Genomic DNA, 22933 nt, shown 5'->3' with positions numbered 1-22933 from the left:
GGAGAGGGATGTGAATGAAATGTATAGCTGGGTGAGGAACATCTCCAGGTTTTTACCTCTAGCCATAACCTTGGTGAGTGAATGAATGCTCGTGGTCTGGTGTTTGCAGGAAGCCAGATCAGATGATTCAGTGGCTGTTTCTGTCTCTAAATTCGTCTGAACATAGAAAGCAGTAATGTGTGAAAAATATAAGAATGTACTGTTGTTTATATTTACCACTTCCCTGGATGTAGTAGCCCAAATCATTATAATGAATATTACTGTATGGAAACATGGAGGGGTGTAGATGTCATGATGATGTTTGGCAGTGTGCTAGCTTACATGATAGTAACCTAGAGGTATGAGTGCATGAATCCTCAGAAAGGCAGGTTAATTTTGAGGAATGATGTATTTTGGGAACATTTAGTGAACCTGTGTGTGAACCTGCCTGTAGTAAGGCAGAATTATGTTAAACAGAGAGGATGTGTTAAGACTGCTTCATAAGATTCTGGTCTGGGAGCATTCTGGAACACTTGATACTGCTCCTTGGTTGGCACTCCCAAGGGCTTAAGAAATCATGAAGAGATAGATGATGTGTAATGTTTTCTTACAGTACTGATAGGTATCATAGCCAGATGTACTAATTTTTTAAGAATCTGTTATCTGTTCTATACCTTTTGAAAAGACAAGAGGCACTACGGAGTGACTTTGTGTCAGAGTCACAGTAATGTGCTGTTACTTAACTACATCTCCTTTTCATTGTTTAGAAAACAGAGGCAGATTAATGAATCAATTTCTTTGCTTTTAAGTACTTTTTATTCATTTGTTACCAATTTCTCTCACAGTAATTATAAATAAAAATTATGTCCTGCATGTTGATTTTAGCACAGACTTAAAATATTGCCATTGGAATGCATTGTTTAACTAAAGAAAAAAATCTTGGGTTTGGAATTCATGCTGATTGCAGGTGGAGAGCAAAGATGCACAGCCATTTTTGAAAGCAGCAGTCGGTGGGGTTTGAATTACAGTGACTGCTTGTACTTTGTATGGCCATTGAATCTTGATCCACACCCATTTGTTAGGATAACAAACAGCCTGAAAATGTGCTTGCTGATTTTTTTTTTCTTTTCCTTTTTTGTCTTGCAGCCTGTAGTCTGGCTGCACATGGAGCAATGCTTGCAAGCACATGATATGGTGCTTTTAATGGCATGGTTGCTTTCTGAGGCCGCTGTTCTGCCATCCTCGGGAGGGGGATGCTTTGAAAACAGATTATCCAAGTGAGATGGTTTAAAAAATAATATTCAAATGAAATTTTTAACTTCTGTGTTTGTTTTCTGGTTAGTGTGTGCTCTTGTTCTGTGTCAGTCCACCAGAAGAGTGGTGTACTGCAGCAGGGTGGTGGGACCTGTCGCAGGAGTGGTGTTACCACAGCCAGTGTTTCAGGAGTCCCAGAGGGATTCCCCATGTCCAGCACTAGCTAAGATAAATCAGGAATGTGAAAAAACACTGGAGAGGGGGCTGGAGCTGTGGTTTGGTGCTCAGGTGTGAGTGCACAGAATGTTAAGGTGCCTTTGTGAAGTGCTGGGTTAGGGCCTGCTGTGCTGCTCAGCACCTCCTTACCCAGTAGAGTTCAGACCATCAGAATAAGCCCTCCAGATTATGGAGTACTTAACAAGGAAATTACTTCCAACCTTCCAGCTAAATCAGCTTTCTGCAGTCATAGGTAAGAAACAGTGAGTGATACGAGGTTTTTTTTCTAGATGATTTCATCATTTGCTAAGCTTTCTATGAAATTAAATATGTAAGGTATAAAAAAAATAGTCTGATAACTGGCAGTTGCCATTGAAAATGTCAATTTTTGTGTCAATAAATGAATTTCAATATCAATATTTAATGAGTTAGTATTAGTTCTTTCTCAGTATTAAGGATGGTGCCTGAACAATTTAACTGTGAAGCTTTCTCTGTAGTCTTTTTGCAAGAATTGGGTTAGTGGTTTTGTATTTCATTTTTTTAGTATTGGAAGGATAACCAGGAGGAGGATATTTTCCCTAAAGCTTGAAGGAAGACTCTGCACAGTTTGTGCATCTTAATGTAAACTACTAAATAGCTTCAAAACCATATTTAAGGATTTGTTAAACCTAAAGGCTGCTGTATGCTGAAACAATGTTAGTGGATGTTCCTTTTATGTCTTCAGAAGAAATTGCTTTTTTTTCTTGTTTCAGTCCAAATAACATTTTTCTTCAATGTCATCAAGCATGTAAGAGCACCATAGTCAGTACTCACAGTAAATTGTCAGCAGAGCTTCCCACGTAGGTCCAATGGTATGAGGCAAGCTGTGGCCTTCTCTGCCCTTCCTGAATGCATTTTCTAGATGTTTATAGTATGCTATAAAAGTAGATTTGGTTAAGATAATAGATCTGATCTTAGCAAGTGGAAGCTGATAGAGTTTTTAATGTATTTTGGAAGACTGATGTGATGGGAACATTCCTGTGCTTTTACCTAAGTGCTATTTAGAGATTAGATAAATAGATAACATAAATGGATACTTACTTTGATTAGTCAATAAAGCAGTTCTTGTCCAGAAATAACAATGCAAAATGAAAGAGCTAGAATCAAGCTGAAAACATGTTTCACTACGCTACTGACAGCTTCCAACGGCAAGACAGGTAGCTTTTGTTGTTGCTGTGTTCCTCTGTTACCCTATGTACCCTAACCCTATTCCAGTCTCAAAGACTCTCTCACCAGTAAGCACCAGCCTTATGAAAACATTTATCAAAATTCATTGAAGACGTGGTTTCACAATGTGGCCAGTCCATGAAGAGCCAAGTGCCATTTTCACACATAAATAAATGTAGATTCTTGGAATACTGAGAATAAAAACTGTGGAATTTGATAGTGATGATGGATTTGTTACTCACATTCTTGACAGTATTTAATTAAAAATACAATCATAATACCCTTTCAATCCACTTAAAGTAGATAATTTATGAAGCATGTCTTTATAACTACAAAATATTAAACTACAATGCAATTTTTGAACAATTAGCCTAGATTTTTCTTGATGTATCTTTGATTCTTGTGACAAGACTTTTTAATAAATAAAGGTAATTATAACTACATTTTAAGTGATTAAACCTCTGCCTTCTGATGGATTTAAGTAAGTTTATTCTGTCTTTTTGGAACTACTCTTAATACAGTCATGATCATTTTTTAAAGTTGTCCAGTGAGGTGGGCTTTGTTGTCATATGCAGAAGGCAAATCCCCTGTGGCCTAAACTGGTATGTTGTGTCAGTGTTTTAGGGAAGGCAAAAAGCTCTCCTTTCTCAAGGTCCATTGGCTGCTTGGAAGTGTTTATTAGTGCTCACAGAAACTAAGGCAGTGCTTGCAAAGGAGACCAAGAGACGCTGCTTGCTGTTGACACAACAGTGGTGCAGAATGGAGACAACTCCCTTGCTCCAAGGGGTAGGAGATTTGGAGATTTGCAGTCTGCCTTCAGGGATTCCATCAACATAACTAAAATGAGAAAAATCAGCATTAGATTTGGCCCAGCATGACCAAACAGCAGAGTAGGGTTGTGTTCAGTTTTTTATTCTGGAAAAGAATGAAGTTTGGATCTTGCTACAGGGCTGTTTCAGATTTTGTGTAAGGAAGTTATGCACTACCAGCATGTAACAGATGATAGCAGCCTCTATTAAGTAAGAGTTTATAAGCTGTAGCTTCTTTGAAGTGTGGCTTTTAGTGTAGCTCCTCTGGACTCTTGACTGGGTTTACTGAACTGCCTTAGACACACACGTCTGTCAGATTTCTTTTGCAATTGCTTCAGCTTTACAAAGAGTAATTTTTGGTGTGATAACAAATGCATAGAAGGATCTTAATATCCATCTGGCTTAATTTGAAATCTGAGATACTAGAAGAGCTTGAGAATGTATACAGAGAATGAATTTTTCTCTTACATGCTTACATTACATGCAGACTGATTGTAGGATCTAATGCTTCACAGAGAATCTACAGTGATTTAAGCCATGTTGCTATTCTGTGTTTCAGTTGTATTTTTAGGACTTTGGAAAGGTAAAATGCAGTTGGTGAGATATGCCAGAAAGAGGATACTTGCCCTTGATTCCTTTCACACAAATAATTGTGCCAGGCATAATAATGCGTAGGAGGGAGTCACATTATCTGAGGGTCTCTGTCTGCTGCAGTATATGAACAGGAAGAGCAAGATGGGATTTGGCCTGCAGCATTATGGAATTCCAGATATGTAGGAGTCTAAAAGAGATTTTGGAATTAGAGGGGCGGGTCATCTGGATTGTCTGCAGTTAAAAGGATACAGATTTGCTGTATCATGATAATTGAAATGCTAGCTAGTAGCTAGTGTTTATTCAGTGCAGTACGGTCAAGGGATTGACACCATAATCTTTTCTTTAAGAGGAAGAATAATCCGTGTAGTTAAAGAACGCTTTTATGTCACTGAATGCTTTTATACAGGGTACAGATTTTTAACTCAATTAACCATTTCAGCAGGAAGTAATAATTCTAATGAAAATAGTTTGCTTGCTACAGAAGAAGGAAGGCTGAGGATTGAAGTAAATCTCAAGGAATTTTTGTAAGTTTTCTTTAAAATGTGAAAAATTATTTATTTCAAACTAGTGTTAAGTTTGTTGCCTTTAAGACTCCAGGTATGATTGCTAAGAAACAGTGTTCAATTGTTTTGAAGTAGCACGCTATGGAAATATAAATCAAAGGACTCTGCAGCAGAGCAAATCTTCATAGCTTGTACTTTCTCAGCAGTGCAAATCATCTTAGCTTGTGCTTTCTCAAAGAGAATTGTCAGCATCACCCTTGCTAAGGGTTTTATAGGAGCTATTTTTGCTATCATCTCTTTTTTTAGCAAATATGGTTTGGTAGCCTGTGTTTCTCCATAATAATTTTTTCATCTTCTGAAGAATCTGAAGATTTCCCCTGAAAGGTATGATTTTAATTTTTTTTAATAGCAGGCCCCAACGTTAAAAGATTCCAAGATTTGTCAAGGTAGATGTACAGTGGCTGTGTTCTTCAGCTAAACAAGTACATAATCCTCTTCACTTAAACATAGTTTAACGCAGTGCATGGGCTTATTGGTAGCCATTGGGGTTTCCTAGAGCCTGACATGGTGTTTTTCAGAGAAGGATGCTGCTGTGGTGCAGGAGTAGAACGTGAGGCCACACAGCCTCTTCCCACTGCTGCCATGTGGAGAGTAGGCTGCTCCTGGCAGTCATGAGAGAAAGCAACAGCCTTGTTGGAAATGTGGAAGTTTCTGCCAGTATTCAAGGGGTTTTTGTGTTTTACTTTTTTTAGTCAAGCTGTCCTTTACTTGTAGTGCATTTCTTCAGAAACCTCTGGGCTTGCCTTTAGAAATGCTGAACCTTTGCAAAGGTTGAGTCTTTGTCCAGTTTACTTACCAACACAGACATTTTGTGATGTTAAAGCTGTAGGTCAAATTATGAATGTGATTCTGGGCTCTTCTTGGGATATGTACCCTTGACATTAAAGGACTACAAATGTCCTTTTTACAGTATTTACCTTGCATAACTTCACTTTAAATCAAGTGGTAGGGCAGACTTCTACAGGGCTGTCTCCAAGTTGAAGGTTTGTAGGATGAGCACAGTAGGATTCTTTTACATTCGTGTGCTTACTAGCTGGAAGTTGGTAGAAAAAGTGACCTCCCTTGGAGAGGGGGAGTTTCTCTGTAGCTTAATATTTTTTGCTAGGTCATGTGCAACTCCATCCTCTTACCTTCTTCTGGTCAGTGATTAACAGCCTCCAGGATGTGCTGCTAATTGTCCTCAGTGAATTATTTTTAAGGTAGCTTGTGTACCTGTGTGCTCCATGGTGAAGGTGCTTTCTGAGCTCACGCATTTGGAAACCCGAGGCAGTGCAGAAGTGCAGCACTGTTCTGTTTATAGAACTGGGTCAGCGAGTGTGCCTTAAGTCTGACCTCCACCAGGACACTGTTTGCAGGTGCAGTTCCAGATTTCTATTCTATGCGGATTCAAATATAGATGGTAAGAGTGATGACTAGCACTGGCACAAAAGCTGCAGGCCTGAATATGTCAAGAGGAAAAAGCTACTTTTAGAGATCATGTAATTGAATGAAATTCCTGAGTATAAGGGATCATTCTAACTAAAAGGAAGGCAAGTCAAACAAAAAGAGAAAGATTATAAATATTCCTTACAGGAATAGGAGAAATAGTCTCGCAGAGAAAGAGAAAACTAGCATCTTAGATTAAAGAAAAAATACAGGTAATCGTTGTTCTTTCAGACTTGGAGATTTCTGACGGTAAACCATGACAGCAATACAGTCAAACTACAGTGTTTATCTGAGTCCTTTTACAAATACCTTTCTCAGCATATGAAAGGCATCTGTGAGTGATTCATCCTTGTCATTTCTGCTGTCGCTGAGCTGCCTGCGGGAGAGGTGCAGCTAATGCAGTGTTTGACACACTGCTCAGTCCTTCCCAAACTATTGTGCATCTCTTGCCTTTGTTGGTGAGCTTCTTTTTGTGCTTGGACGGCCTGTGATGTTTTGAGGCTTGTTTGAGAAGGCAGTTTTCCACATTATGAAGATTAGCAGTTAAAGCAGCTCGGTAGTGTTTGAAGATGCGTTCCATGATGTAATGAGACCTGTGCTTGCTCTGAGCAGGGAATTAATGGCTTGTAATTTGCAGCTCATACAAAATTGAAACAAGCACATGGCAGATGTAGGATGCTGAGCCTTGCCGTTTAATTAAGGAGGAATTTAAAGTGAAATTAGGGTTAAAAGCCCTGAATGGACTGATTATTGTTAGGAAACAGTGAACTGATAGGTCCCTATTAGAGATACAAAAAGCTCAAATTAGTATAACTTTCCACCATAACTTTGGGGAATTTGCAGTGCCTGTAAGTGACAGAGCCTGTAGGTATGGCTTGAGCCAGTCTTGTAGCATCTTTTGGAAAGATATTTACTTTTTTTTCGTGCAAACACATTCCTTAATTTTCAACTATGCTGCCTGCCAGCTGTTATATGCAGAGAAAAAAGTTCAGGGAGAGTTTGGCTTGACAAAGCAGTTTAGACTTTGGTGTTTTAAAAATTGATTTATTTAAAATTGTATTTTGCAACAGTAATGATCAGACACTAAATACATTAAAAATTTATCTTCCAAGCTTTTAGTACTTCAAATCCATTAAATAATAAAAATATCAATACTGAGAGGGGGAGTCCTTAGGGATTCATAACAAGGATGAAAAATTAGAATGGTTTTATATATTGAGTTTTAGGATCCATGCTAATCTTTGGTCAAGGAAAAAGAAAATCTTACGGGTTTTCTAGAATAAAATTCTTCCTTGATAAGTTTTGCTACGCCAAGAGGGATTCATATGTTTATATGTCTTGGTTCAAGAATATTTTGAGGTGATCTGCAGGAAAAATGTCACTTCTTTAAAAGCAGCTGAGTAGGAAAAGCTCTTTAAGAGACCTTTAAATATGAGGTGGAGAGCTTAGGTAGCTGGCTGTGATATGTGTATGTCTGTAGGAGAATCTAGGCACAAATCTGTGATGTCAGCAGTACTAGTGTAGTTGGTTTGAAAGTTTTATGAATAACAAAATACTTAAACTGATTAGAGATAACAGCCACTTAAGTTGTTTGTATATGATGAGATTATCCCAGTGGTTACATGACTGAAAGGCTTGGCTCTGCTTTCTTTGGTTCAGACTCTTGCTGTTCTCAGTCCATTTCTTTGTTTTGAGCTTATGTTATAAGATCACGTGGAAATCTCTTTAGTAGATGTCATTGCAGGGCTTTTTATGTTGATCTGCCAAAGTTAACTAATTTTTGTGTGTTTTAAGAAAGTGTCCTGATTTTTGTGGAAGCATTGGAAAGAGTTAAGTGACTTTTGTACATTAGCATAGTCTGTATTGTCAAAAATAAACAAGGAAGGTAATACTCAAGATCTGCCCAGACACATGCTTAATATAATAGGTGAATTTCTTAAGCCAGCTGTCGAGTCTGTAACTCTGGCTGCATTGCACTTTTTTTTTTTACTCATTACTTTGTGCATCTTAATTCTTTGTTTTGTTTTCAGTTGAGTAAAAAACTAGTATTTGAATCTAGAATTCCTGCCCTACAGCAGGTAAAAATTGCAGTGCAGTGGAGTGCAGGACGAAACTTAGAGGAGCTTAAGAAGCTTTTGCCTACACCCTTTTTTTCTGCAAGGAAAAAAGTATAGGAAGAAAGAGCTAATTTTTTTTGAAAAATGACAGTAGAAAGGCAGGGTAGGTTTTGTCTCCTTTCCTCTGTATACATCCTGCATACAAACTTAATTTGTTTGCTTCCTTGGTGTTTGCTGCCTCAGGATATTCAAATTTAATTTACAGAATTACAGAATATGCTGAGTTGGAAGGGACCCACAGGGATCATTGAATCCAAGTCCTTGCCCTTTACAAAAACATCCCTCTTTACATGAATATGTATTCAAATATGCGCTTATTTGATGAACATGTAATAATCTTTTGTAAAATACAGTTTTAAAAAATCATGGAAATAGCATCACATCTCCACACTACCCTTAAAGGCTATTAGATATTTATTCCTTAATTTTACTTCTACAGAGAGTCAGATCTGATTGCAGGAAAAATAGTATGTTTCTTATCCTCCTATTTTCTAAATTTTTTCTCCCAAGCACAAACTGTAAAACTCTGAACACCAACAGGCACCCCACAAAATGTAGTCCTAAATATTTGTTTCCTGTCAGTGGGAGAGATTGGGATTCTAACAGTGTTCACTAGAGGACACTTGAGAATCCCTCTGCCAGGCTGCAAGGACCTTCAGGTCACTCTGTCTTGATGCAGCTTTTGACTTGACTCCAGCTCCAGTAGGTTGCTTGTGCTGGTAGTGCAGAGGCAATGGAAGCTTTTAGCTGCATTTAGTTTGGAATGAGGCAGCTAAAAAATCTGGCACACTGGATTGAGACAATCCAGTGAGACAAGGAGACCTATCTTCATAAAGCAGGTCTGCTGCTGGGATGGTTTGAAGTGTGTTTTTGCCCCATCGAGTTTAAATCTGCTTTTCCTCTCTTCAAAAGCTGCTCTGCTGGCTTAGCCACCCTTAGTTGCAGCTTCAGTGTATTCTGCCAGAGCTATGGGGCTGACAATTTATCTGTTAATTTATGGGTGTTAATTTCTCTGTATTCATCACTTAGAATTAATTCTATTTCTACTGAGGTGTTTCAAATATGGGTTTTTTTTTTAACAGCGTCTATCTGTGCATTGCATACACATATGCAAACACCTGCTTTTCATCTCTGCTGTAGAATTATAGAATATTGAGGGTTGCAGAAGGACTTGCTATCTCTGTTCACAAAAGACACACAGATGGTCATTTCATCACATGCCTCTGCTGGTTTTATTTCCTTATAATCAAAGGTTTAGTACTTTGCATTCAAGATGGAAATAGTTCAGTGAGGCTGTGAAAGTATGCCAAGGGTAATTGGGGTTGAGCTGTGTGCTGAAGTTAGCATAATCCATAACAATTTCTTATATGACTGTGTTAGAAGCATTTATTTACAAATTTGGCCCACATTAAATTGCAGTTCATTTTTCTACACTACTTCAGATAGTACATACTTTGAAACTGTCTTCTAAGCATTATGGATAAGAGTTCTCATATTATAAATGGGAAGTGTGTAAATATCGTTCTTCTCATCAGGTTTTAATGATTTAATTTCTTACGCCATGTTAGATTAGCTGTTTTATACAGATTTATATGCTCCCTATTCATTTCTTTTCAATATTAAGTTATTATGTTAAATCTGGGTAAAATTAAGTTCACGCTTCCCCAGATTATGTGTGTTTTCAGACAATAGATTATTACAAAATAAACCAGTGTCATACAGCTTTTTTTTGGTAACAAGTGGATATGCCTCTTGGGTATTGTATTGCAGGAGATCATAACAGAGACAGTAATTTGAGTACATATAGGCAGAAAGATCAACCTTTTATTTTTAATGTAATGCAAAAGCATAAGAGCACATCCTTTGGCTGTTGTCATGATGTGCATATATGCATGGTTTTACTGCAGTTTTAAATAAAATTTTAAGTAGTTCTATATTTTTTTGTGCTTTCTTCTAAAATTAGACTTGCTTCTGTAGTACAGAGTTTTAATACAGTTTTAATTAATTTTAAATGTTAATCAGTGCTTACCCAGGTGTCTTCACATAGATGTGATAATCTATTGCTTTTGAAAAATCTTCCATATTTTATTCTAATTTATACTTCCTGGTTCAGTCAAAGATTTCAATACCTGAGGTATAGAGGAGTAATTTCTTAAGTCTTTATTTTCATTATATAATGTTTTTCTGGTGACATTTAAAAAGGGTCGAATGGTTTGTGTGCCTTCTCTTTGCATTTTTATCTTGTTAAAATTGTTGCTTCAGTAAGAGCATGTGTGATAGAGTATATGAGTTTCTAAACCTTTTTGGGTCTTTGTTTGCATTTGGTAGAGGTGTTGACAAACATCCAGAAATTTACTGTCCTTAATGTAATGCATTAGATACTGACAATAGCACAGTGAAATGTTTCTTGCAAAGACTGTGTATACAAACTGTTTTTTCCAGCATTTGACAGGTATTGCATCTTCATCAACACAGCAGCATATAGACCTGTAGGCAAGTGAATGTCTGTGTGTTGACTGCAGAGTTACAGTAATGAATTAAAGTTGTCCTAGGGGTAGTTGTGCTGTTCAAAATACACAGTGATAGGAGCTTTTGTAGTTCATGGGAAAGGATGAGAATGGTGTCTCCTCTTTACAGGAAAAAGATGTCTTTTCTCATGATGAACTCTTTAGGAGGCTGGATAGTATTTCTTCAAATTCTTCAAGCTCTGTTTTGTGGGGGTTTTTTGAGAGTTGCAGATCAGTGGCATCTGCAAATAGCTGTATTTATTATAGTATGTATTTTGTAAACCTGCTACTTTGCTTTTGCACAAACCAGAATCCTGGATATGCAGCCCTGTTCTTCAGCACTTGCTAGAAATTCTAATGCCATGTTGTAGTCTATATTTCATTATGTGTTGTTTTCTGGTTTATCAATGAGTGTTAATATTAAATCTGGAAGTAGAAACTGGAAAACTCGAAACTTATCAAACTCAGGACATTAAACATTGTAAAAGTTGTGCACAAATATAATTGCATTCTGAATATACATTTCAAACTTTACTCAGTAATAGAGTTATATGCTAATTTTATTTTTCCTTTTGTATTAACTGGCATGCTCTTCCATTTCAGAATGTATGAAAACATGTCCACAATGGTGTATTTAAAGGAAGAGAAGTTGGAGAAGCTTACTCAAGATGAAATCATTGCCAAAACTAAGCAAGTGATTAATGGACTAGAGGCACTGAAGAATGAACACAATTCAATTTTACAGAGCTTACTTGAAACACTGAAATGTTTGAAGAAAGATGATGAAACTAATCTGGTTGAAGAAAAATCAAACATGATTCGAAAGTCACTGGAAATGCTGGAGCTTGGCCTTAGTGAAGCACAGGTAAACTTGTGGTAAAAATTAAGCATTTCAGACATTTCTCTCTAGATTTTAGTAATATGCTGGGACATTTACATTTTTCTTGTGTATTAAGGACAAAAGATGCAGTAATTAATAGAGTTAGTTACTGTCCAGTATGCTGTGTTAAAGAACTAATTATGCATTGAGTTTTAAAGCACTGAGGCTCATAACTGGGCTCCACTTGACATCAGTGAGACAGTTACATTTTCTGTTTAGACTTTTCCACAGCATTAGGCAGGTAATGTCTGAGCAGCTCCAGAATTGAACAGTGGCATTTTAACTCTAAATGATTGCATAGGAAGGTCTCACAAACACACATAAATGAATTTGCTCCAGCCTTTGAGCTCTGATGTAGCCTTAAATTCATGTTTATATTCCCTTGACTCAGATTTTTTATAGTAGCTTATGATGCTCTCAGAGCTTTAGAATCTCTAATGTTTATTGGACATTTTACTAAACCAGAATTGAAACTAAAAGCATTTTAAAGTCCTGAGCACAGAATCTGAAAAACTTTCACTGGTGCATTAAAGAGAGGACTCTGAGCTAATTTCTGTGGACTCTTAGATGATGAAGGTATCATCTGCAGAAGACAAGTGAGAAGTTGCATGTTTAGTTGGGTTGTCAGGACTATATTTACAGTACACCTTTTTGGTATTTTGTACTAAGTCAAAAACCTGAAACAATGTGATGTGACAGTCATCACTGTAAAATGGCAGAGTGTTTGCAAATGAGTTGAAAATGCCGATGAGTTAGTTCTACATTAATAGTCTTTCTGTTGGTCTATAACTGTGCTCAGACTTCTCTTCTGGATCAAGCTATTATTGTTTGATGATCTGGAAGCTGTGTGCATTGGATCATGGTGAATTGAGACTGAGAGAATGAAATGTGGGTATCAGACAGGGGAATGTAGAAGGCCTGAACAGACTGTCAGGCCTTAGTATGTATGTTGTACCCACTTTGATGCCTTGTATAGAAAAAAAATGCTAGAAGATACATGGAATAAAATAACAATAGCTGAGTTACCTTTAATGGTTGAAGGTAGAAGATGCACAAGTGAACAGGTAACTTCTCTCTCCTAACTTCTATGTAGTATTAGGACTCTGAAAAGCTAGTTCTGATTCTTGGCTCTATCAGATTCAGCAGCCTCAGTTGCAGATATTCCTGTCTTGTTTGCTTCACATGGTACTTTGTGAACTGTGGTAGTGAGGAGCCAAGAAGTCTGCATTTGCTGCCTTTGTTAGGCAGCCAATTACACTTCAAACTGTTGCTCTCAGACCTGATAAGGTTACTCTTCCTGCATGCTTTGAGTTGTAACAATGTAGTAATTTTTTAAAATTTATTTCATTTAAGATATGGAAATAGATTTTTTTGTGGCATGCATGTAGGTCTGGTGATGTGTTATTGCCATGAAAATTAAACTATGCTGAAGAAGTTATCAGACTTTTTTTAGTTAATTTTTAGGGAGTAAGACTACAAAAGATTTTGGTTTGCCATTGTAGCTTGTTCAGTGTTTGAATACATTAACTCTATTACCACAATTTTCCTAAATACACTTTCTGATGATACAAATGCCACTGTTTGAATCAACCAAATCATTAAAAATATTAAAACTATTTTTAATATGTAAATAGGTAGGTGCTGAAGTATGGAGCTTTAGACTGGTATTGGGAAATTATACCTGAACTTTTCCTTACTTTTATAAGAAAAATGAGTTTGTAAAGACTTAATGAATATTTTGACACCTGAAATTTCAGCTAAGGACACCATCTGTTTCACATCAAATACATAGTTTAAAACCACTTAAAGATAACTTTGTTTTTTAAAAAAGCATGAAATTGAGGAGATGAAATACTAGTAACTTGGGGATGTCTTAACTGATCTAAAAGATATGTATTCTCACCAGTGGTCCATTCTTGCAAGGTGTGCTTCCTGGGATTGCTGCCAGCTGTTCTCCATGTGTCAGTGGGAGATTGCATAAACAGTGAAGGGAGAGTATCTTCTGCTGGTAGTGTTTGGCTTTCACTTAATAAGCTCCTTTTTCATTTAACTTTGCTCAGCAAAAAAAAAAAACTGGTCCAGGCAGGCTGGTGTTCTATTTTTTGTCCTTAATGTGGCTGTGTTTGAATGTCTTCACACTCAAGCTTATGATTAGTAGTATAAAGTGCATCTATAAACTGTGTGTTCAGTTGCACATTTAGATCTCAGTCATATAAGAGTTTCTTTGAAGTATTATCATTATGCTGAGGTATTCATCCTTAGGAACTATAAGCATGTGTACAAATCCTTTTTTTTTTTTTTTTTGTCTGGAAGGTGCTAAATTAGAACTCTCTGTTAGTTCTTAGATTATTTTTGTGATCCTGCAAGTTGTGGAAGTATTACTGCTCCATTTCATGTTAGTGGAACAAAGATTTCCAGTTCAGTAATCTAGTTCAAATTTTTCATATATTTTAAGATTATATTTAATCTTCAGGGAATTCTGAAACAATTTTAACTTTTGATAGCGTCATGGAAAACAATCATTAGTAAAGTGTTCCTCTAGGTTGGGACCCCAGCAAAGGAAGGATGTGAACCTCTTGGAGCAAGTCCAGAGCAGGCACATGAAGATGATCAGGGGGCTGGAGCATCTCTGCTCTGGAGACAGGCTGGGAGAGGTGGAGAAGAGAAGGCTCCAGGGAGACCTTAGAGCCCCTTCCAGGGCTAAAACAGATTACAAGACAGCTGGAGAGGGACTTTTCAAAGATTATGTAGTGATAGGACAAGGAGGAGTGGCTTCAAACTGAAAAAGAGGAGGTTTAGATTGGATATTGGGAAGATAATCTCTGTGAGGGTGGTGAGGTACTAGAACAGGTGCTCAATCCCTGGAAGTGTTCAAGGCCAGGTTGGATGGGGCTTTGAGCATCCTGGTCTAGTGGAAGGTGTCCCTGCCCATGGCAAGGGACTGGAGAGAGATGATCTTAGAGGTCCTTTCCAGTCCAAACCATTCTGTGTTTCTAAATTGTAGAAAAGTTTAGAGAACAAGTGAGAACCAGATCTAAAAAGAAGAGAAATATGAATGTTTACCAGATTTCACAACTGACATAGGTTTAAACAATGCAAGCCTCATATGTTATGTACAGGACTGCATTCTAGGGGAAATATGTCAAGTGACACATTCTGCTTTTTAGGTAATGATGGCCTTGTCAAATCACTTAAATGCAGTGGAATCAGAGAAGCAGAAATTGCGTGCTCAGGTTCGCCGGCTATGCCAGGAAAATCAGTGGCTACGGGATGAACTAGCCAATACACAGCAGAAACTACAGAAAAGTGAGCAGTCTGTGGCTCAGCTGGAGGAAGAAAAGAAACATCTAGAATTTATGAATCAATTAAAAAAATACGACGATGATATTTCACCATCAGTAAGTACCTGTAGAGTAAAACAGTAAAAGCACCCTACATTTACGTGTGTTCTAGTCTGCCTATTTAACAAGAAATAGTAGATACATTTTGATTGTCCTTAACATAAATTTGTTAAAATGCTACCTTGTACTAGTGTCGTAGAGTCTGCAGAATGATTCTGAGAACTCATTCTTGTTCTAAGAGAGTATATGTTTTACTGTCTGCAGTAAAGATTCATAAATCGTGAATTTAGTATCCTGTAAGCTAAAAAACATGAAAACATAGACTAAAGCAAAAATCTCACCTCTATAAACTCAGCAGTTAAAATAAGTGAGAAACCTAAGCTATGAGAGATTTTAAGTACATAGAGGTTTTGGCTTATTTTGACTACAGGAAAAATACTTCATTTTTCTGTAGTGAAATCAGTGTGTAGCTTTTGTATCTGTTGAGAATTTACGCAAGATAAGATGTTACTGAATCCCCTGTAAGGACCATCTGCCAGACATTGTGATCTTCTGCATGTTTTCAAGCCCATTGTGTTAGGTATTAGGAGTATCCTAGATTAAGAGAGAAAAGGAATATGACTTAAATTAACAGAAGGAATTTACTACTTTAAAAGGGCTTTTGATTTATTTGCCCTCCTTCATATGATTTTATTTTGCTTCCTTAGGTTAGATGGCACTGTAGAGAAGGATCTCATTTTTGTGTGTTCAGACCTTATCAGCAGTTTTGAGCAGAAAGAGCAGTTTTTCATAACTAATTATTTCAGCAATTTTAATGGTTGAAAATGGATGTGATTTAGTCATGCTTAACTGACTGCTTGACTAATCCTTTTTAACATACTGTATGTGGTGAGAGTTGATTTGGTCAGTTGCACCCAACATTTTCCAGTGCTGTTCCATGACTTGGTATTTGTAGTTGAATTTGCCAGTGAAGCCTGTTCAGAAAAGGGGCAGGGGAAGGGAATATTGGGATTTTGATGTGCTATACTGTCAGACTGTAATCTGCAGATGGCCTAAATAGCTCCATTATTTGAAGTTTAATTAACAAATAGAGTCCAAGTAAGCCAAGCATCTTTATAGTTTCACTAACCATATGGACAGTCTCTGTTTCTAGCTTTTGAAATAGTCAGTGATACAGACTCAGTATGAGGTTGGAATCAACACTTAAAATATGACCTTCCCATCTGAGATCTAATCCCATTAATTTGCTGTTTTTGCAGTGCCCCTTATTTGCCATCATTATATTTTAACACCAGCAGCAGCAGTTGCCTTTTTCTCATCTGTGGAAAAAGGTGTTGGATGGAGAGCCAGAAAAATAAGAATATGTTCTGCCTCTTTGTTTTCTCCTTACTGAGTTCATAATTTCTGAGAACTTCAATTATTTATGGTGTGTAGGAAACAGGACTGGGGGATAATCTGTCTCTTTTTTTACATTTGAAATGATCTTTGGATGCTTAATATCAATATACAGTGATGGATTTTGCAGAAATTAATATGGTTCCAGATGGAGACTATTGGAAATTAGCTTCTTTTCAATTATTCCTTATTTGTTTAATTTTTTAAATTTTTGAACCTTACAGAGTATAATTGAAAAATTGTAGTACAGAAGTTGTGTACTCAGAAATTGAGGTCTTCTTCTCTCTTGCCCAGCTATAACTGTGTTTATAACTAAACAAAGTACCATGGGCAAGAGTAGTACTTACTCTTCACTGGGTACTTTCATTAGATCTAATGCCTCTGTAAGAATAGCAAATGTGTTCTTGTGTGCTTAAATTGAGACTGAAATCTAGGAGACCTCATTTCTATTCCTGGCCCTTCTGAAGGTGTCCTGTATTGTTTTGGGACAAAGTGTGTGAGTACATTTAAATATAAGACCTTTATAAAACTTCACTGAGAAATGTTATTCTTGTTAATTCTGAAATTCTGAATGTGAGGTTTTCCTTCAACATTGCTGATTAACTGGACTGTCCTCTTATGCCTTAGATTTAATTTGTTGTGTTTGGGCTTGTTCTGTAGGAGGATAAAGATACGGATTCCACCAAAGAGCCTTTGGATGATCTCTTTCCCAATGATGAAGATGACCAAGGACAAGGAAGTAAGTGTCCTTCAGATTACACTGTTGGTGTGTTTCTGAAGTGTAGAATATAGAGATGCTCTTTACAAAAATGGATCCATGCTTGTGGACCTCTGGGACACAGCTGGAGTGGTGAATACCTCTGCTAGAATAAGGAATCCAATCATTGATACACATTCTATACACTCGTATGTACAGAACTGGGGCCTAGGTTTTTAAAGAGGGTTTACCAGCTGTTGTAAAGTTCTTCAGACTGACTTCAAGTCAGAATTTGTCCCATTAGCCTTCTGTTGGGCCTCAGAATGGTTAGTTGTAAGTGACTAAGGCAGATTCTGGCCAGATGGTGAATTCTGTTAATGACCTTTTTAATAATCTGATTTAAGATTTTTTGTGGCAGGTTTCAGGATGAAATCTTTTTCATATAGTCTTTTGTCCTTTGCTAAGGTTGCGTGCTTTAGTTTTAATACTCATTATGGAAGTATTGTTTGTCTTCAGGTGAGAAGGACTGAGGAATATACAGTGGAGCTTGAGGTAGAGGTTTGGTAGTGTGACTGAGAAAAGCTGTTAATAGATAAGCTTTGCTATAAGCTTTGCTAAGTGAAATGTGATTTTTGTATGTGTGTAAACATAGAACAAATGGGTGTTGTAGAGTCATTGCTGTGTGCTGGGAGCAGAATGGTTTTTACCAGACAAATGACTACAGGAAAAATGTGTGAAGAGTCCCACCTTTGCAATCAGTTTCAAATTTCCTTTATGGGCATGTACACAAGGTACACTGCACTCTTGACAGCATGGTAGTGCTGCCCATAGCCAGCACTGAAAGGAAGGTTTAGAGAGTTTACAGTAGGTCAGTGTTGATCATCAACTCCTTCCTAGCTCATCCTTGCTTCCCTAGAATTTTGTAGTAGGAAGTTTGAGTGGCAAACCTCCCTTTATTCATTTTACAAAAGAACAGTTGACATGTCAGTGATTTCTTTGACCTCCCAAAAAATGCTGAAATGCCTCAGTGCTTTGGCAGGCAGTGACTGTGGGTATATGCTTAGAATTGTGTGATTCCACTGACATAGAAATGCTCCCACTTTCTGTGAGAGTGGTTTTTGCTTAATAGAAAGGAGAGAATAAAGTCAGGCTCTTGGTTGGAGCCCTTATCCTGTGCGTTCTCTAGACTTTAATGAAAATGAGTTAGAGGGAATTTTCTAAAGCTCAGAAATTGGTCAGGGGAAAAGGGTTTAGTCGATTTTTTTGGCGAGTGGGAGAGTGAGAGTTGCAACAACCAAAGGTTATGAGCTACTGGAAATTAAGTGGCTAAGCCTGAGGGTTAGTGAGTAAAACTTTAAGGTTGGTTTGACTGAGGGCCTTTGGTCTTGCAGCTGTTATTTCTGTCATCCACGGTGTTTCAGTCCTTTATGTGCTAACCTTAAGTGCTCCTTGATGTAGCAAACAAAAAAAAATTGTATGTTTAGAGAGGAGAATAAAGGAAAATGCTTTTCTGCAGGTATTCAGCTTGTCTATGTTAGTGTTCCTTCCTGCAGGGAAACAGTGATACTCATAGGTGCAAAATTAGGTTATAATCTTGAGAATGTTAATGGTTTGCTGAGCTGAAATAGTTTCCTACTTTCTTCATTAGTTTATTACATTTGGCTCTTTGAGCTACTAGAATTGTAAAATAATAATAATACAATACTGGACATGATACGAAGAATAAAATAGTCATATTTGTCACTGTTCAAGACCACATGACTGCTGTGAAGTACATTCTAATGCTGTTGAAGAAATGAAATTCAGTGAGTCTCACTGTGTGTCACTGAGCAGTCATGTGAGATGATTTATTTACAGTCATCTTTTATACAAATTGAAATTTTGTGGGTTTCTTTCAGTTCAACAGCAGCATAGCAGTGCAGCAGCTGCTGCCCAGCAAGGTGGCTATGAAATTCCAGCCAGATTACGGACCCTTCATAATCTCGTTATCCAGTATGCTTCCCAAGGTAGATATGAGGTTGCTGTACCTCTCTGTAAACAAGCTCTTGAAGATCTGGAGAAGACTTCGGGTCATGACCATCCTGATGTTGCCACTATGTTGAACATTCTTGCTTTGGTGTACAGGTTTGTATACTGACATAGATAAATACCAGTGAAATAAGTACTTAGTATTTGGCTACTGCTTTCTAATGTTCAAACTAGAATTTTCTGACTGTTCTGTTTTCCTTTTTAAATTATTATTAAAACCCTTAAGAGGGTCCTAAAGTACTTGTATGTATTTGACTTTTAAAAGTCAGACAAGTTGCTATATTTTTGCCTGTGCCTTTGCTTTGGAATGAAGCTGCTTTTAATACTTTTATTTTTGTTTATTGAGGGGACATTTCTTGATTATCCACTTTGAGATAATCTAGAGTAGAAAATGGACATCAATGTAGAAATAGTACATGTTCAGTACAGTCCTCAACTAGCAAACTGTTTACAGTTGCAGGCTTCAGGGTTTTGCTTCCTCATTTATGAATATATTCTCAATTATTCTTCTTTTGTAGTAGCATCTTTAGGCCAGTAATTAAGTCAGGTTAATTTTTATGATTTTTCATTCCTGAATCCCCAATATTAATTACATCTTTTTACAATTCAGAGACCAGAACAAATACAAAGATGCAGCAAATCTCCTGAATGATGCCTTGGCCATCCGTGAAAAGACTTTGGGCAAAGATCATCCAGCGGTTTGTATACATGCAATATCATAATTTTAGTTTGTTTTTCACTGAACTTTTTTTCAACTAATGCTAATATCAAACTCAACAGGAAAGGTTTTAAGACCTGGCTTGTTTTTAAACAGTACAGGTAGGAGGCCACATTATATGCAGTGCTGTTCCACTGTAAATAATTTGCCCATGCTTGATTTTGGATTGCTTGGATTTTCTGGGGGAAATCAATTTGTGAAGAAAGATTTTAATTTGCTTACTCAAATCACTTTATTATACTCAGATTGAAAGGTACTTCTGATCTGATTTACTGCTGCTTGTAAATGGAATGTAAATCAAGCTTTTGCAAAATTTATGTGATACTTTTGTAACCTGTGGGACTAAGGGCAGCTCCAAGTGAGAGGTACCTTTGTAAGAGAAGAACATGTGAAGATGTGTGCACTAAATGACATTTCCACAAGTGAAGCAAAATTATTTCGTGATTTAGGTTTTTCTTTCCCCTATTGTTTATGTATGCATTTAATAATAATATTTATTCCTTCCCTTGTAAATTTCAAGAGGTCTACCCCATGCACGGAAAGTTTGAAAATATCAATGCCTTGTGTTTATTTATCAAGTATTAACAGCAGATTTCAGTGTAATTAATGTTTCTCTGCTGTTGACAGGTGGCAGCAACTCTAAACAATCTTGCAGTACTTTATGGTAAACGGGGAAAGTACAAAGAAGCAGAACCTTTGTGTAAGCGAGCTCTGGAAATCAGAGAAAAGGTAGGAGTGACAAATACAGCTGTTCTGAATGGACTTTTCAAAGGAGAAGGCAAAGTTAAACACTTACTATTTTTATGCTTTGGTTGGGTAGATCTGCCAGATAAACCCCAGAGTTAACAATGCCTAGTAGTTAGGAGTGTCTGAAATTCAAAACAGTAGGAAATTCCAGTAGTGCTACGGAATTGCTGGAGCACACTGAGTATATGCTAAATTCTGTATTTTGGGATTAACCTTCTTTACCTTTTTCCTTCCCCTGTGATAGATAAATAGTCTTTGGTTTGACAAGAGCATTGAAATGAAAAAATGAAACTTAGTTAAAAATTTTAAGTTGATTATTCTCTCTGTGGATACATCTTTTTAGTCTGTGAGACTGCATCTTCAGGTTTATATAATGCTCTCCATATAATGTCGTTTTGCTACTTACTTCGTTCCTCTTATGGATTGTTCTGCATCATTCTCAGTTTGCAGTAGAATTGAGTAATTTTCATATCTTTCACATGCAGCTTTTGCTTTCGTCATCCTCATGTTGAATTGAGGAGGAATAAAATTAACAGGATGCTTCTAAATTATTTATTTCTAAACCCTGAAGTGATGATTACAGAGTGTTTTAATACAGTGTATTTCATTTCCAGGTCCTGGGGAAAGATCACCCTGATGTTGCCAAGCAATTAAATAACTTGGCTTTGCTATGCCAGAACCAGGGTAAATATGAGGAGGTTGAATACTACTATCAGAGGGCACTTGAAATCTACCAAACTAAGCTGGGACCAGATGATCCAAATGTTGCAAAAACAAAGAACAATCTGGTAAGCCTTTCCCCAAGTAGATCTGAGACAAGATTTCTCATGAACTGAAATGCATTTTATCCACCATGTATTGTATTTCTTCTTTATAAAGATAAAGCAGTATGCTGATATCTTTTGGGGGGTGTTTTGTTTTTAGGCATCCTGCTATCTAAAACAGGGCAAGTTTAAGCAAGCGGAAACTTTATACAAAGAGATTCTTACTCGCGCTCATGAACGGGAGTTTGGCTCTGTAGATGGTAAGAAACTCAGTCCCCAGATTTGAATTTATGTTTTATTTTTGTAGTTATGAAATAAAGTTTGCAGGAAGTTAATAGTGTCCTGATTAAAATTGTGTGCTTTAGGTGGATTTAAAAGGTGAGCTGATAGTTGTGTTGGAAGTACATTCATCATAAGAAAGCTTTTAGATACAGCAGTAGACATTTGATTCAAAAACATGATGTAGACTTAGTGGATTTGTGTTTTATGGATTGTATTTCTGGCATAATTTATCTTATACCCAGCTAAACCCAATTTTGGTCTTTGTATGTATGTCCTTTCCCAATGACAGGAAAGAGTCGGTGCAGGATTTTTAGTGACAGAAATAGAGACATTATTAATGCAAAAGCCCTCTGTTAACACATTTGAAGAATGGGGGAAAATACCTTTAAATTGGAAATTACACTATTCATTAATGTCATGTGCAGTTTATAAACTAAAAATCCCAGTAAAAAAATTTCCATTCTCTTTTTCATTCTGTGACAGTAGCATATGCACCACTTAGTAGATGTCAAAGCAGTTGTTATGATAAAAGAAACAAATTCATGTTTTCTAGCACAGAATTAGACACATGACAAATGGGTGGTGGTATATACTGACTTCAAAGCTGCTCAGAAGTAACTGTGTCTAAATTCAGATAAGAAAAAGAGACAGAGTTGTAAAACTGCAAGAGGTGCATGTTTTATTTATCTGCTGCTTGTAGTATGGCCAGTAAGTTGAGTTGGTTTTTTTTTTTTTTTTTTTTTTTGTGGTGGTAATCGTATAATTCCCTGGTTCACAACTGCATTTCAGAGTGGTGAAAATCAAAGAATAAATAATTTGTAATTTTGTTCTTCTGTAAAATATTGTCTTGTTTCACCAGATGAAAATAAGCCTATCTGGATGCATGCAGAAGAGAGGGAAGAATGCAAAGTAAGACCATTGTCATAAATCTTCTTTGGAGCTTTTACTTGTTAAAGTTGCAAATCAGATTTTTTTCAACAATACTTTTGTTCTAGGGAAAACAAAAAGATGGCACATCTTTTGGAGAGTATGGTGGCTGGTACAAAGCTTGCAAAGTTGACAGGTGAGTAATTTCTTTGCAGGACAAACGACTCAGAAATACTCAGTGTCTCAGATTAAAGCATTTTTGAAAATAAAACCTTGGTTAGGACTATAAAAACTAGAGTATTTAAAACTCCAGGACCAAGACTGATTTTCAGGAAACAGTTTTCAAGTCCTGAGGCTGGTTTTAATCTAGGCTGGTTCGATCTAGCAAGTGACATAAAATTGCACCAGTTGTGTTCTTGGCAGTCCTTCAGGTGGCAGCCTAGGTCACCTTTCCTTCTTTCTTCTCCGACCACTCCTTGGCATATGTGCCCTTGCTGCCCCTTCATGGCCTCTGGAGAGGGCCAAAAATGAGACTGCAAATAAC

The 22933-nt window shown here is 37.0% G+C and overlaps 1 protein-coding gene across 10 annotated transcripts in view; it reads left to right on the top strand.

The window, feature by feature from the left end:
• KLC1 (kinesin light chain 1) overlaps window positions 1-22933 on the top strand; it is a 48095-nt gene that overhangs the window by 5673 nt on the left and 19489 nt on the right. For all 10 annotated transcript variants that reach the window (XM_085061256.1, XM_085061254.1, XM_085061255.1 and 7 more), the window contains exons 2-11: window positions 11274-11535; window positions 14718-14948; window positions 16947-17025; window positions 18882-19107; window positions 19622-19709; window positions 20357-20458; window positions 21091-21264; window positions 21401-21500; window positions 22382-22431; window positions 22518-22585. In XM_085061256.1, coding sequence (XP_084917382.1) covers window positions 11275-11535; window positions 14718-14948; window positions 16947-17025; window positions 18882-19107; window positions 19622-19709; window positions 20357-20458; window positions 21091-21264; window positions 21401-21500; window positions 22382-22431; window positions 22518-22585 — 1379 coding nt within the window. In that variant the 5' untranslated portion in view covers window position 11274. The remainder of the gene's footprint in view (window positions 1-11273; window positions 11536-14717; window positions 14949-16946; window positions 17026-18881; window positions 19108-19621; window positions 19710-20356; window positions 20459-21090; window positions 21265-21400; window positions 21501-22381; window positions 22432-22517; window positions 22586-22933) is intronic.

This window comes from Lichenostomus cassidix, chromosome 5, assembly GCF_008360975.1.
Source record: "Lichenostomus cassidix isolate B80296 chromosome 5, HeHo_3.0, whole genome shotgun sequence".
Classification (NCBI taxonomy): Eukaryota; Metazoa; Chordata; class Aves; order Passeriformes; family Meliphagidae; genus Lichenostomus; species Lichenostomus cassidix.
Note: the sequence above shows the minus strand (reverse complement) of the source record. Positions and strands in the feature narration are given on the sequence as shown.